Raw genomic sequence first — 14837 nt, 5'->3', positions numbered from 1 at the left:
TCCAGGCTGGCCCGAGGACAGGCGGAGATGGCAAATGGGACCCTCCAGGCTGGCCCGAGGACAGGCGGAAGCCGCACAGAGGGCTTCCCCATGAGGACGTGGGAGATCCAAGGTGCAAAGACAGAAGAAGAGCCAGCAAGGACCGTTTGAAGAGGTAAGCTGGGACTCAGACTACACTGATGCACCTAGACACCTCTGGTTGATAACAGGGAGTCACTAAGGCTGTTGGACGGAACTACCCAGGAGGCTCAGTGGTAAAGAATGTGTCTCCAACACAGAAGACCCAGGTTCGATCCCTGGCCTGCGAAGATCCCCTGGGGAAGGAAATGGCAACCCACTCCAGTGTTCTTGCCTGGAGAATTCCACGGACACAGGAGCCTGGTGGTGGTGGTGGAGGGTGTCCTGCAAGAAAAGTGGGACATGACTTAGCCACTGCACAACAAGGCTGCTGGAAGAGGAGACACGGGCTCCAGGGAGTCGGGGCGGGGGGGAGATGCCCCAGCTGCAGAGTCCACAGGGGCTCCGGAGGGGCACACGAGCGGCGAGGGGGCTGGGCAGCGGTCCAGGTCTGGACTGAAGAAACCAAAGTAGGGAGAGAATGGGAAGAGAAACAAGAAAAGGTAGGAGAAACCCGTGTCTGAGAATGCTGAGCACCAGGCCTCCTTCTCACCACTTACTACTCCTGTAAGCAACCAGCCACCCTTCCAAGCCTCAACTTCTCACCTGTGAAGCAGAAGGGCCCCGCATGGCCCTGCTGAGGAGCAGAGGTACAGGGCCATGTATGATGACGGGCCCTACACAGTCACATCGAGTAGAAAGTATGAACCAACTTGGGGACGTACTGATCCTCAAGTGGGTTCAGAGGAGCCAGGGAGGATTCCAAGGTCTGGACTCCGCATGGAGACATTTTCCTCCCCATTTCCATCTATTCACGAAGGTCGCCAAAATCCTTCCTTGCATTTTGCTTTAAATTTATTTCCACTCTTGGGCCTCGTTGAGAGATCATTACGTTGTTAGACTGACATTCTAGAACATACAGAAACCTTAGAACATGGTCGCTTTAGATCATTCGAGGAACAGTTCATTTCAAACACACTTGCTTTTGAAAAGCTTCCTTGAAACTGGCTGGCGGGAGTAGGGGACAAGAAAGCAGTCTTCATTGCAGAATGTAATTTTTAAGGAAATGCAGCTTTATTTCTTTCAAGTACAAACAGTAACTTGGGCTTGGCGAACTGATCTAAGGAACCTGCTTTCATGTATGGAGATAAATGATTTCTAGTTAGCACAATCACTCACAGGCAGAATGCTTCTGTGACGCATGAAAATAACTTCTCATCTTACAGAGACATGTTGCTCCACAGTCACTCCACTATTTGCTTAAGCAATCCCTTCTCCCCCACCCACCCACCCCAGACAGTGCCAGGACAGACTTCACCTCACTCCCCCGAGACCACAACATACATCAAATGAGTGACACAGAAGTCCCACGCTGCCATCGTCGGTGAGAACAGCCTGCTTCAACCTGAGCACTCTCATCAAGAGAGCTAAGTCTGAATGGATGAAATGCGTCTGTCCACGTGTCAGTATATGGACCCCAACAGCACTGAGCCTCTATCATCTGAATTAATAATCTGCCAGGTTTAAATGTGCAAACACACATTTTTACTTGCGTACATTCATGAAGAGTAGAAGTTAGCTGGATTTCTTAAGCTGCAGTCATTAAGCGTGTTCACACCGGTCAAGACTGTAACACAAGTTTTAAGCAACTGGGGTAGACTGGAAACACACTGAAAACAACTTGACAGCAAAACCCCTTTTCGCACTGAGCGTGGTCATTCAGCCCCATCAGGCTGAAGGGAGTGGTGCAGAGATCACTGGTAATCCATTTCATGACTTATCCTGAAATTCAATTTCCTAGAGTAAGCACAAGGAGCTGCAGATCAGGACACAAAGGTGGCTGGCAGGCATTTCTGTCAAGAGTGCTAACCTGTCCCCTCCGTCAGACACTCTATCTAGGCACTGCAGAATTCTCAAGAGGGTCTTGGTCATCTTAAACATCTTGGCAAGCACCAGCACAAGCAGGCAGGAAGGCTGTGTCCAGGGGACGGACCTGGGGCCTCTCCCCTGTGCCGACAACCCCGTGGGCTGAAGGCAAAGGGGAGAGTGTGCCCTGGCCCAGGCTGCCTCCCGGGACGGCAGTCTGACTACACGCTTCCCTACAGACATCGGCAAGCAGCTGGGACACCAGGGCCCGGCAGAGGCCCAGACGAGGAGGCACGGAGAGCTAGGTGCAGGACGGTGGGGAGACCCGTCTCTAGGCACCCCAGAAGTCGGGCAACAACCACGGCTTCAGGGGGTTGGCTGGGTTTGGCCAAAACAACGTGTCAAGCCGGGCTCCACTCTCCTTAGCCACTTCTGTTCACCTGACAGAAACAATTTCTTCATGACTAACGTAATACTGTTTGCAAAAGTATTTCTTTTCTCCCTAAGATGTTTTACAAATGCAGCGCAGTAAACACTCTCCTGAGAGCAAATACTAGCATGATCACGTAATCCTCACTCATGCTTTCCTGAGCGTTTCCAAAGGCCAGAACAGAGTAACTTAGAACTATGAAAAAGGAAGTGCACAGCTTAAAACCCAACAGCAATATTCCATTTCTTCCACTCAAAAGCTGTTCAAACATGTGTACTTCCTGTGGAACTCGTTCAAAGTCGAGCCCCTCCCCTGGAGGAAGTCTTTCTTCCTACTTCTCCGATGGGTCTAAGAGGTCAGGTGAAACCCAGCTGTGACATCACTTATAGTCTTCAAATAACGGGGCTTGCTGGGGGAACCAGTTTCCTTTGGAATGGGAACCAAGTCTGCTGAAACCTCACACCCCCCTCAGCTCTCTCAGGCCCCACCCTCTTCCCAGAGCCCCAAGTTCTTATGAGTCCTTCCACAGACCCGAGCAGAGAGCCACCCCACCTTCCACCACACTAGGGTCACCGGAGAAATTCAAAGCTCGTGAAGAAAGATGGACTCTATCTGCTCAGGACCTAAGAATTTTTCAGAAAAGAATACTCGCAAAAGAAGAGGCAAAGGCAAACCACTAGCCTCTGAGCCACAGAAGCAGAAGTCAGTGTGTGGGAAGAGCGCCCCCGACGCTGTGAAAGGAGCCTGAGTCCCCCCCATCCACGGTGCTCACCAACTCCCCACCTCGCTTTATTTTTTTCCAAAGGATGAGTCGGTTTCCCATTTTTATAGAAGCTGTTGTTGTTCAGTAGCTAAGTCGTGCCCAACTCTTTGCCACGCCATGGACTGCAGTACACCAGGCTCCTCTGTCCTCCACTATCTCCCAGAGTTTGCTCAAATTCATGTCCACTGAGTCACTGATGCTATCAAACTATTTCTTCAGCCCCTTCTCCTTTTGCTTTCAATCTTTCTCAACATCAAGGTCTCTTAATGAGTTGCCTCTCTGCATCAGGTGGCCAAAGCATCGGAGCCTCAGCTTCAGCATCAGTCTTTCTGATGAATATTCAGGGTTGATTTCCTTTAAGATTAATTGATCTCCCTGCTATCCGAGGGACTTCAAGAGTCTTCTCCATCACCACAGTTCAGAAGCATCAGTTCTTCAGTGCTCAGCCTTATTTGTGGTCCAGCTCTCACGTCTGTACATGACTACTAGAAAAGCCAGCTTTGACTCTATGGACCGCAATACTATGTGAAGAGGGATAAAGGCAGGACTCTGAGCACCGTGCCGCCTTGATGAGAACTTTGGTATTCACCACTGAAAAGTGAGAGGAGATGTGCCATACGAGCTTCAGGTCTGCCATTTCACTCTTCCCCACAGATGACTATATAACCGCGTGGTCTTTAAAGCGAGCGTATGTATGTTGGAAGGTGAGGTGGGGCTACAGATGATCGTCAGATCTGGGATCTCGGTTCCTGGTTCCACGTTCTGGGTGGACGAAAATGAGAAAAGTCATTTCCCCTCACCGTGGCCCAAAGCCTCCTGAGGTTCCTGAGAAATAGATTCTAGCTTTGAACCTAGTCCCATTTCTTAAGAGGACCAAGCAGCGCTCACCCACAGAAATCAATGTGAGATGGATCTGGGGCATGTAGATCTTGCTCTTTCACCCGATTTCATCAGACTCTCGGCAGGGATATTACCTAAACGCATCCTTGGAACCAACTGCCAATTCTCTAAAACCCTGACCGTGCAGCATTCGGAGAGCCGCTGTCAGGCTCTAGGGTGACGGATTTGGGAGAGCGGTGTCCCCCCGTACTTTGAATCATTCTCAGCTCTGCCAGCAACCCTTTCCCTACCTGAAAAATGGGTTAATATCAAAATTAACAAGAAGAATCCCTCATATTCCCAGGCAGAGCCTCCTACTCAGGTTCCAGCTCTTAAACTCATCTTCTATTAATACTTTCCTGTAGGTCTGTGAGTGAAACGGCCCCCTCACTCCTCTGTCACCCAACGGGGGACTCTGGAATTCTTCCCAACACTTGTTCCCTCGACTTTCTCCCTGACGTCTGTGACAATTACATTAGAACACCGCCCCTGCTGAATCACGGCCTCTCGTCTGCAGGAACGAGAAGGTGGGGATGGACCTGGCAGCCTGCAGACTCGCTGCGTTATTAGCCCACTGCATTTGACTGCAAGCCACTGTCCACATCTTTAAAATTAGGGAATTACAATGCTGGATGCCTACCTCTGGCTGAAAAGTTAGAAGACCTGCGCCAACACTGGGCTTCTTCCTGCTTGACGCTCAGGGCTCTGAAACTGCCCTGTCAGACGAGCTTCCCCTGGTGCAGCTCCACCCTGCCCAGAGTGCTACACTCACCTATGCTGTCTGCACGGCTCCCCAGGCCCGCGCGTTTGCAAACCCTGCTCTAGCGCAATTTTCCTTCATTTTCAACAGAAAGTTAGCCTGCCTGAGGCTACACATCAAGACAGAGACAGAGGAGCAAGGAGAGTCAGGGTCAGGGATTTTTCTCTCTGATCTGGCACCCTGCTTCTTCAGAGAACCCCAGCTCCTCTCAGCACTTCTTCCACCAACTGCTTACATTTTTTAAAGCAGACTGTTAAACATTTTCCACATTCCCTTTTATCCATTCTTTTTCTGCATGTTTGATTTCCTTAGAGATGACAACTTTGTATCAGTGATTTCATTTACAGATGATCTCCAAATGCCAAGAAACAAGGAATTAGCAATCAGACAAAACTGAAGCAGCAGCTTTTGCACAGCTCGGCAGACACAGGACCAGAGAGAATTCCAGAAATCAGACGGCAGCCTAACCACTAGCTATACAGACAGAGAGCGGGGCCCCGGGGGCTGCACTGCTGGGCTGCAGGGTTCCCAGGCAACGGGCTGGGCTCCAGTCTGCCAGCCTGGCGCTGTCCACTGCGCCATGTCACCTCCACGCAGTCATGGAGGTGGCAGGTGACCCAGGGCCAGCTTGTCCCACAGAGACAAAGACAGCAGCACTTGGTGCAGCTCAGACACGGCCAGTCCCGGCTGGGACAAGCACTAGGGTTGAACACGGGTCACAAACCATCACCTACAGAACTGCATTCGCACTGCAGACACACTCTCTTTAGAACTGGCATTTGGTGGAGAACATGAGTGTCACAGAACGTGGTAGTCTGTACAACACGGTTGTTATAAAAGCTAAGCCCCATGTGAGAAAAGTTGCTGTAACAACATCATAGCACCTTTGCTTCAAGAGAGAAAAAGGCAATGGTAAAAAGCTTTAATAACAGACTGTGTTTTTATAGGCAACCAATTAGCAGATTAATGAGCCATTTAAATTTCTTTACTTAAAATCAATATTCAAGAAAGATGAACCCCAGATGCAGCCTCTCACACTGACCCACAAACTAAGAACAAATGAAGCCAACGGTGACCCCGTCAGCGTGCTGTGGTGTCAACAGAACGAGCCCCCCGCCCCGAGCCCTGGCCCCCGGCAAAGAGATACGTGATTGTGCACTGCGCGATGATACCGTGAGGTGAGAACTTTGGTTCATGCAGTCGGCTGCCACAGAGGCTGCACCCCAAACCCGCAGCCCCGGCGCCCGAAGTCAGCCGTGCTCCTTCCACAACACCAGGTGGATGCTGTGGTCGGGCATGCTGGTGGCAAAGACCAAGCCCGTGTCGTTGTGCCCATCCAGTCCGTTCAGCCAGGACGCTTCGCCTGCCAGGAAGCTGGAGCCCCTCTTGGATTTCCTGTACTCGGGGAGAGGCCAGCGGCTAATCAGGCTCTCTGTCCGCAAGTCCAGGATATACAGGTAGCGGTTGTCAAACAGCAGGGCAAAGATGTCTCCAAAGCCAAGCAAGGCCAGGTTTGCTATCTCAGGAGTCTTGATGACCCTGCAAGGATGAGAGTTAAGAGGCGTGAACCAGGCTTGAAGGCCACTGTGTATCTGTTGCTCTGCTGCCATCTTTTCTGGAGACATTTACGACCGATACAGGGAACCTCCTGGTGGTCCAGTGGTGAGTGCTCCTTGACGCCACTGCAGGTGGCCCAGGTTCGATACTCAGTCAGGGAAGTGAGATCTCCCATCCCGTGAGCAGCGCAGTCAAAGGAAAAAACCAACACAAAATTCAAGCAAATTTAAAACTAAATGCACTTTCTTATAAAAAGGAAAATATGAGGACATAAAACTCAGCCTACTTTGGAAAAAAGGTGTGGGAAAAGAACCCTTCACAATAACATAACACAGGCATATAAGGAAATGAACATTTATAAAAGCATAAAATGCCCATCTAAGCTGGAAAGGATCTTTCAGATTATCTCATTTAATATTTTCATTTCTAAGATGTGAAAACTGAAATCCAGCCAGGGTAAATGCTCTGGCTAAGGCTTTACAACTAGCTAGTTACTTGTCAGAGGGAGAGTCTAACACTCCACTCTCAGTGGTGGGTAAAAACTGCTATACATCATCCCTTGCTTCCTGAACCCCTCAGATACCAGAATCTGAGGATGCTCGAGTCCCCTACATAGAACGGCGCAGTATGGCCGGCCCTCCACGGCCACAGATGCAGAGCACACAGACGTGGAGGGCAGACTGCACTGGCCGAGGGGAAGCCCCCAAGCCCAGAAAGAAGAGGGAAAGTCAAGTGATTTGGTGCTGCTCTGCTCTGCAGGCAGCAAGCCCAGGTTCTGCTCAAGGTAGTCTAGAGGCTAAAAATATAAAGTTTCCCAAATAATTGAGAAACACTGAATAATAATAGATTCGTAGTAAGAGAAAACTGGGAGAGCAGGGAGGACTGCTTTAACCGCCTCAGGCTGGCAGTTCATAAAACACTGATGGTAAAGGCACAAGGGGGAGAGACTGTGTGAAGAGGAGCACACATTAAAACACCTGCTGTCAGCCTCTGCACGCTTAGTGAGGTGGAGCGCCAACATCCTCTTCAGAGCACGCGGAAAAGAGCGACGGGACAGAGCTACGCGAGCTGCGGCGCCTGTCCGCGGGGGCCCACGTGACATCCAGTTTGCTCTACACCTTAACAAGGACACCGCAGCGAGTGTGCACGCAAGACGTGAACCAGAGGAGACAGGGAGAAAATCCCCAGTCATCACCCTTCGATAGTGAAGGACCTATGAGAGGCCCCCGCACGAGGGGCTCCAGCAGGCAGGTCGAAGGGAAGAGCGCACACAGAATCGGACTCCAGTCTGGGGCCAGGAGGGGAGGGGGACTCAGCATGAAGACAAAGACCTGTTCCTCACACTTATCAGGTCCAAAACTCAACTTCGCAGCCAAACCTGTTTCTCTTCGTTTCCTGGCTTGCTCACTCACCCAACCACTCAAGACAGGAAATGTGGCAGCCATCCAACTCTAAAGCCACAAGTCCAACCACCGAGGTCTACTGGTTTCACCTCCTAAATTCTCCGGAGTAACTCGCTGCAGCCTGAACTGCCAGAGCTCGGACCTAGGACACCGCCTGCTGCCTGCACACCGCCTGCTGCCTGCACACCGCCCAGGGTCCCGCTGGTCTCCCCAGCTCTGCTCTTGGGCCCGTCAGTCATTTAACCTCCCACTTAAACTTACGCCTGTTACCACCTGATTCAAACTTGCAACCCCTCCACTGGCTACCCACTGTACTCCCATCTACAATGCTGGCCTTCTTTCAGTCACTCCAGCGCGCGGGGCTCCGGTGGGCTCTGGGCCTTTCAGCAGACTGCACGCTCGGCCTACCACGTTCCTCACCGCACACTTGCACCCCCAGCACTTAGCTAGGTGCATCTCCCCACCCTTAACAGCGTGGCCTGACCCTCCTCCTCAGAGAAGCTTTCCTTTACTTCTCAAACTAGGCAGGGTCTCAGTGTACCCCATTCCATGTTGCTCTTCTCCCAACCACTAAAACATCTGCATGCAGTCAGCTGTTTAATGTCAGCCTTTCCTGGTTCAACATGTCTGCAAGCTTGGTAAGTACTTCTGCTGGTTCCCAGGGTGCATCACAGCGCCTAACACACAGCTTAGGTAAGTAAGTATCTGCTAATGCCTAGAGCAGTGGTGCAGGGAGTACGGGAAAATACAAATTCCTACAAGACAGAGTCAAAGAGGGCTGGGGACACCGGGAGAGTCTCAAGTCCCACATCACTGACAAAGCAGAAAAAGATCAGGAGCTTGGAAAACTGAATGGCTAGGGGATAAGACTTGAGGCTGGGAGGATAAAAGTCAAAGTCACTCAGTTGTGTTGGACTCCTTTGTGACCCCATGGACTATACAGTCCATGGAATTCTCTAGGCCAGAATACCAGAGTGGATAGCCGTCTTCCCAACCCAGGGATCAAACCCAGGTTTCCCACATTGCAGGTGGATTCTTTATCAGCTGAGCCACAAGGGAAGCCCAAGAATACTGTAGTGAGTAGCCTATCCCTTCTCCAGGGGATCTTCTCGACCTAGGAAACTGAACCAGAGTCTCCTGCATTGCAGGCAGATTCTTTGCCAGCTGAGCTACTAGGGAAGCTCTAAACTGACTTCAACGACTCAAGCACAAACCTGCTGCAGGACTGAACACAGGTCTTGACAGGCTCATAGCACCTTGCACTTCGATTACTTTAGAACTGCAGACAGACATCCCTGCTGCGCCGCCTGCGCCCTGCCCGCTGCACTGAGGTAGCCTCACTCAGCAGAACGCATCGCATCTATCTGTGGAGCAACACGCTGCTGCTGGCGCTTTGTGTCTTTTTAATTAGCATCGAAGCTTAAGGAACACAACCCAGTACTGACAACTGAGGCCACAGTCACAGAATTGTTTAACCCCATGAAGAAAGGTTGCTTTATTCATGTGAGGAAGAGGAGGGGAGTAAGAGATAAAATATCCCCTTTTTCAAAAGAAAAAAACCTGACCTTAGCACTTGCAAGCAGCAAGCAACTGTGCAGGTTTATTGGTTACAGCTGGTATATCCAAACAGCAAAAGCCAACAGAACCTTCATCTGGAATCTGGACTCCACCTGCCATTCTTACAGGAGAAAAGCAGGTGCAGGATCAAATGAAACCTTTCTAGCCTCTAAGCATGAAAAAGATCACGACCCCTTTCTTCCACCCTGCCTCAGCACGACTCTCTTCCAAACTTTAATTCAAACAAAAACATTAGTAAGCTATCAAAGATCTGACTTTCCCATGGTGACTACAGTCGCTCTCTGGGGGGGACTGGCTGCGCAGCCCTCTCAGATACCAGAATGCATGGCTGCTCACGTCCTTCGGGCGTAATGGTGCGGTATCTGCATATGACCTAGACACATCCTCCCAGATATTTCAAATCACCTCTAGGTTACTTGCACCTGATACAATGTAAATACTATGAAAACAGTTGCTGATGCATGGCAAATTCAAAATTCTGCTTTTGGGAACTTTCTGAAAATTAAAAAAAAATTTTCCATCTGTGGGTGCAAAACCCATGGCCAACTGTACTTGAATTTCTTACGTTGCAAACAATCAAGTTCTTTCAAAAGTTCCTTCTCTCTGGCTTGCTGCTGTCTGCTGGATGATCCAGCCATGGATGGACGGACGGATGGAGGGGTGGGTGGGGGCTGGGCTAGGGTGAGTTGTGGGATGTTCGGCCAGGCCCCTAACCTCTCTCAGCTTCAGTTCCCCAACCTGTAAAATGAAGAGCTTGCACTAATATTTTCTAGGATTTGTTCCAGTCTGTTTTGTCAGTGTGCAATTATCAATTATTTCTAGAAATTATTCTGATAGCTTGGAATTCTAACTGGTTAGAAATGTAGATCTGAAAAAAAAAAAAAAAAAGTAGTGTCTGTCTGACTCCAGGAAGACAATAATGAGGCTGTAACTTTACGACCAAAGACGGGTGGTCAGCTGCTGGCTGGCAGGATCAGATCCCATTCGAGCTGACCTCTAAACAGTCACACATAAAAACAATGAAGACCAACTGTTCAATTTTTGTCTCCAGGCAGTCCTTTCTGAAGCACGCCGAGTGAGTGAGTGAAGTTGCTCAGTTGTGTCCGACTCTTTGCGACCCCATGGACTATATATAGCCTATCAGGCCCCTCTGTCCATGGGATTTTTCCAGGCAAGAAGGCTGGAGTGGATTGCCATTTCCTTATCCAGGGGATCTTCCTGACCCAGGAATCGAACCCGGGTCTCCCGCATTGCGGGCAGACGCCTTACCGTCTGAGCCACCAGGGAAGCATGCTATGGAACACGAATTCTGGGAGCTGCCAATAGGCACTCCTCCAAGCAAGGGCACCATGCCAACGTGTGTGAGGTACAGTAGGTTAAACAAAGTACAACAGCTTTCTTTATGTAGGGCTTCTCAGACGTATCAATAACACAGACTGTCAGGTCCCGAGCTAGATCCTCACTCAGTTCAGTCGCTCAGCCGTGTCCAGCTCTTTGTGACCCCATGAACTGCAGCACGCCAGGCCTCCCTGTCCATCATCAACTTCTGGAGTTTGCTCAAACTCATGTCCATTGAGTCAGTGATGCCATCCAACCATCTCCTCCTCTGTCATCCCCTTCTCCTCCTGCCTTCAATCTTTCCCAGCTCTTTCCATCATGTGGCCAAAGTACTGGAGCTTGAGCTTCAGCATCAGTCCTTCCAATGAATATTCAGGACTGATTTCATTTAGGACTGATCCTCATTAGAGGCAATTAATTTAATCTCTACAGGTGAGGCAAATGAGGCACAGAGAGGTTAAGAAACTTAGAGACCTAGGTCTTAAAGCAAGGTTTATTTATCACCGAAGTAAGTTCTCTTGATTACCACACAGCACTGGCTTCCGCCAGCCTCCAATATGCTACCATATACCGCCATCTCCAAGAGGGGTCTATGGCATGCAGTGAATCACAAAGCTGTCTCTAGGCCTCTATTCCATTGGAGAGAAAGCCCACAGGCTGTGACATTCTCTAAGCACCTCTGTCTTTCTATCAGTCAACAGAAGGCCACTTGATTCCTCAATGCACAGTTTCAAAATGACCAGGACGAAGAACTAAACATATTACAACTAGAGGAAATCTGAAAGACCTCTTCATCTAAACTCTTCATTTTCCAGAAAACCTGGCAGGAGAATCCAGACACTGGGAAAGCGGAAGTTAGCTCTGAGTTAAGAAGCGGGACTGGGCTTGTCTGGTGGTGCAGTGGCGAAAATCCACCCGCCTGTGCAGAAGACTCAAGGGCCGCGGGTTTGACCCCTGGGTGGGGAAGATCCCTCGGAGAAGGAAATGGCAGCCCACTTCAGAATTCCTGCCTGGAGAATTCCACAGACAGAGGAGCCCGGTGGGCTACGGTCCATGGGGTCTCAAGAGTCAGATGCGACTGAGCACACAGCACCTAACAAGAGGGACTAGAAGCTGAGTCTCTACAGTCTAACACGTAACTCGTTCTAACTTAATTCCTGCCTTACAGCACCTAAGAAGAGGGACTAAGCGAAGCTGAGTCTCTACAGTCTAACACATAACTCGATCTAACTTAATTACTGCCTTTAAAATATTTTTGTGTGAGATTTTCAGCACAGAATCATTCACAGCTGATGTGAGTAAACATTTCCCCAAAGCATGTTATTAACTAGTTTCTCCAAATACTGTTTTGTCTTTATTATTAAACTGCAACAGCCTACTAACGGTAAGGGCCCAGGAAGTATTACCTGAGAATATCGTAACTGGCAAAGTCCCACTGATAGAGGCCCAGCGCCGAGCTACAGACGATATATTTGCCGTCGAAATGGAGTCTTGGCTGCAGGCAGATACTTCTATCCTCAGAGACAGACAAAGTCTTTAAGCACTTACAGTTAATTTCTCTCCCAATTGGCCAAATCTACAGATAAAAGAAAATTAGGAAAGATGATAGGTCACATCACCAGAGAAAAACCTGTTTTTAAACAATGTGGCTTGTGTTTGCTTAAGTCAGAAATAAAGTGAAGTGAACTGGAAACACCACAGGCTTTACAGCTGAGGCAGGGGGGTTCAAATTCTTATCTGGCACCTATGTGTTGTGTAATCTTGGGTAAAATATTCAACCTCTTCTAAACCCGAGTTCCTGCCATGAAGATAGATAGTGCCTACCATATGGAACATTTTAGAAGATACAACAAAAATATATGTCAGAGTGCTATGTAAACTTTTTGCAAATTGCTTTTATTATTATACTAATAAATATTTATGTTTTCATACTGCAGATCTAAGAATGGAGGAGGGCAGGAGATCTATGTCTTAAGAAAATGGTAAGCACGCAGTGAAGATAAATTTCTGTGGATTTTCCCCCTTCATTTATAAATCAGAGTTAGAAACTGCCTAGAACACAGAGAAAATGAATCCATTCTCTTTCCAACGGGTCTAGGAGGGCTTAGACCGAAGACTTCCCTGCCTCCCTTGAAATGTTTCCCTGTGCCACACTCGTTCATGAAGCAAATTAATCGAGGAAAAAAACCTCACCTTGATCTCATATTTGTCTGCACTTAAGAGGATGTAGTCTCCAGGGCTGTGCAAGAGAGACCTGACTTTGCACTTCTGCAAGACCACCTAGAAATAATACATATCCATGTTATAGAAAGACACTTTTAGTACTATATACATCCCTTTTAAGTAAAATATGAAAAAGAGCTCGAAATGATATGGTATGTGGGTAATCTATAACTCTACGTTAACTAGAACTCAAGTTAACCCTTACTAAGAGTTTTATTATAAGCAGATTCTCTAGGCTACCAGCAGGATCCAAAAGTGTCTAATATTGGCAGCATTTACTCTCAGCTTTGGTCTGGAAGCAAACATTAGGACTGATTTTTTAAATCATAAGATGTGAGGTCATAAAATGATAAAGAATAGGAAATAAAAAAATCCATACACATTAATAGGTACAAATGACCTGTTTTCATAAGTACATGCGTCATAAAGAGAAAAGACACTCTACTTGCGACCAGAATCTGTCATATGCTGACTCTGCAACCTTGGGCGGGACCATCTAAATTCTTCACCTGTTTCCTCATCTTTAAAAACAGAAGTTGGGGCACCTATTATCTCAGATAATCGCACTGAAAATGAAATAAAAAATGAAAATAAGTCTAATAGAAGCTAAAATTCCATGAGCACTTGGGATAATCTGTAAACACTAGGTTCTGGTTATTTTAGCATTAAATCAGCATCAGGTGAGAAGGGAGGCCAGGCTCACTCCCTCAGAAGCCTGGGTTGCAGATACAAATGAAACTTGTGGGGAGCTGCCCCATCACCTCAATTAATGTTCACAAGAACATGAGCAGACGATGAGACTCTGGCCCTGAAGGGAAGAGTCACTTGTCTAAGACATTATAGCCAGGTCCTAGCCCCAAATCCACTGTTCTTTAACTAACACTAAATTGCCTTATGTAACTTTTCTACTTAAAACTGAATGTGCCCAGTACAGGTTTTCTTTCCAGTTTTTAACTGTGGTAAAATACACAGAACATAAGATGCAGAATCGCAACCATTTTCCAGTGTGCAGTTCGGTGCTATTACTGGTCTCCCCACACAGTCACCCGCCCCACCCGGTCTAAAAGCCACTAGCCATCTTCCTTTGTCCTCGTAAGCTCAGCTGGCTTTGCCTCAAAGACAGCTTCCGCATGTGCCCTTCTCTCTCCCTGGCACCACCCAAGTCCAAGCCAGGGGTCTCTAACTGGCCACCGAGCATCCACTTGTGCCCCATTAGTGCCGCACTCAAATTCATTTTTTCACTCAGCAATTATCTTCTTAAAACATCAATCACACCAGACTCTTGCTCAGAACTCATCGATTGCTTGCTACTACACTCAGAATCATATAAAACCCTTAATAGGGTCTAGTAAAGCACACCAGACGCCCCTGCTCCCACACCTCCCCCAACTGCAGCTCAGCTCCGCTCATCTTCCAGGGCATCAGGTTATCAAAAGTTCTGGGTTCTTTCCCACCCCAGGGCCTCTCACACACTGCACCCTCTGAAACACTCCTCTGCTCTTTACACAGCTACCTCCAATTCATTCTTCATATTTGGCACCTTTTCTAAAAGCTTTCCCTCAATCAAACTAAACCAGACACCTTCCTAGACTTTCTCGGAGAACACTACACTCTTCCTCCCAATTTGTGATTATGTGTTTATTTGCGAAATTATAGACTAATAACTATTTCCCCTACTAGACTAACACTCGTGTTAGGCCTGGGTCTACTTTGCTCACTGATATATACAGCCCCTCAAAGAACAGCATGATAGGCTCAGGAACAGTGTCTCTCCGTGGCATTTCCATTAACATGGCTTTTGATATTCACAGCAACTCTTTAAAACTAGAAGATATCACAATATTCTTTAAAAGATGCTGTAAATTTTTGTTTCACTTCTTGTAAGATTTTCTCCTTCTTCCTCCCTCCCTCCTGCTCTTTCTT

General features: G+C 48.2%; 1 protein-coding gene across 6 annotated transcripts in view; it reads right to left on the bottom strand.

Moving 5' to 3' along the window:
* Positions 1-1169: 1169 nt before the first annotated feature.
* The window catches only part of FBXW2 (F-box and WD repeat domain containing 2), a 34437-nt gene continuing 20769 nt past the window's right edge, over positions 1170-14837 (bottom strand). For 5 of the 6 annotated variants that reach the window (XM_060410790.1, XM_060410791.1, XM_004003970.5 and 2 more), the window contains 3 exons: positions 12885-12971; positions 12098-12267; positions 1170-6354 (listed from right to left, as the gene is read on the bottom strand). In XM_060410790.1, coding sequence (XP_060266773.1) covers positions 6066-6354; positions 12098-12267; positions 12885-12971 — 546 coding nt within the window. In that variant the 3' untranslated portion in view covers positions 1170-6065. The remainder of the gene's footprint in view (positions 6355-12097; positions 12268-12884; positions 12972-14837) is intronic. The other variant, XM_042242789.1, reaches the window with a different exon arrangement.

This window comes from Ovis aries, chromosome 2 (genome assembly GCF_016772045.2).
Source record: "Ovis aries strain OAR_USU_Benz2616 breed Rambouillet chromosome 2, ARS-UI_Ramb_v3.0, whole genome shotgun sequence".
Taxonomy (NCBI): Eukaryota; Metazoa; Chordata; class Mammalia; order Artiodactyla; family Bovidae; genus Ovis; species Ovis aries.
The sequence above is the reverse complement of the archived record's forward strand: the minus strand, read 5'-3'. Positions and strand labels throughout refer to the sequence as shown.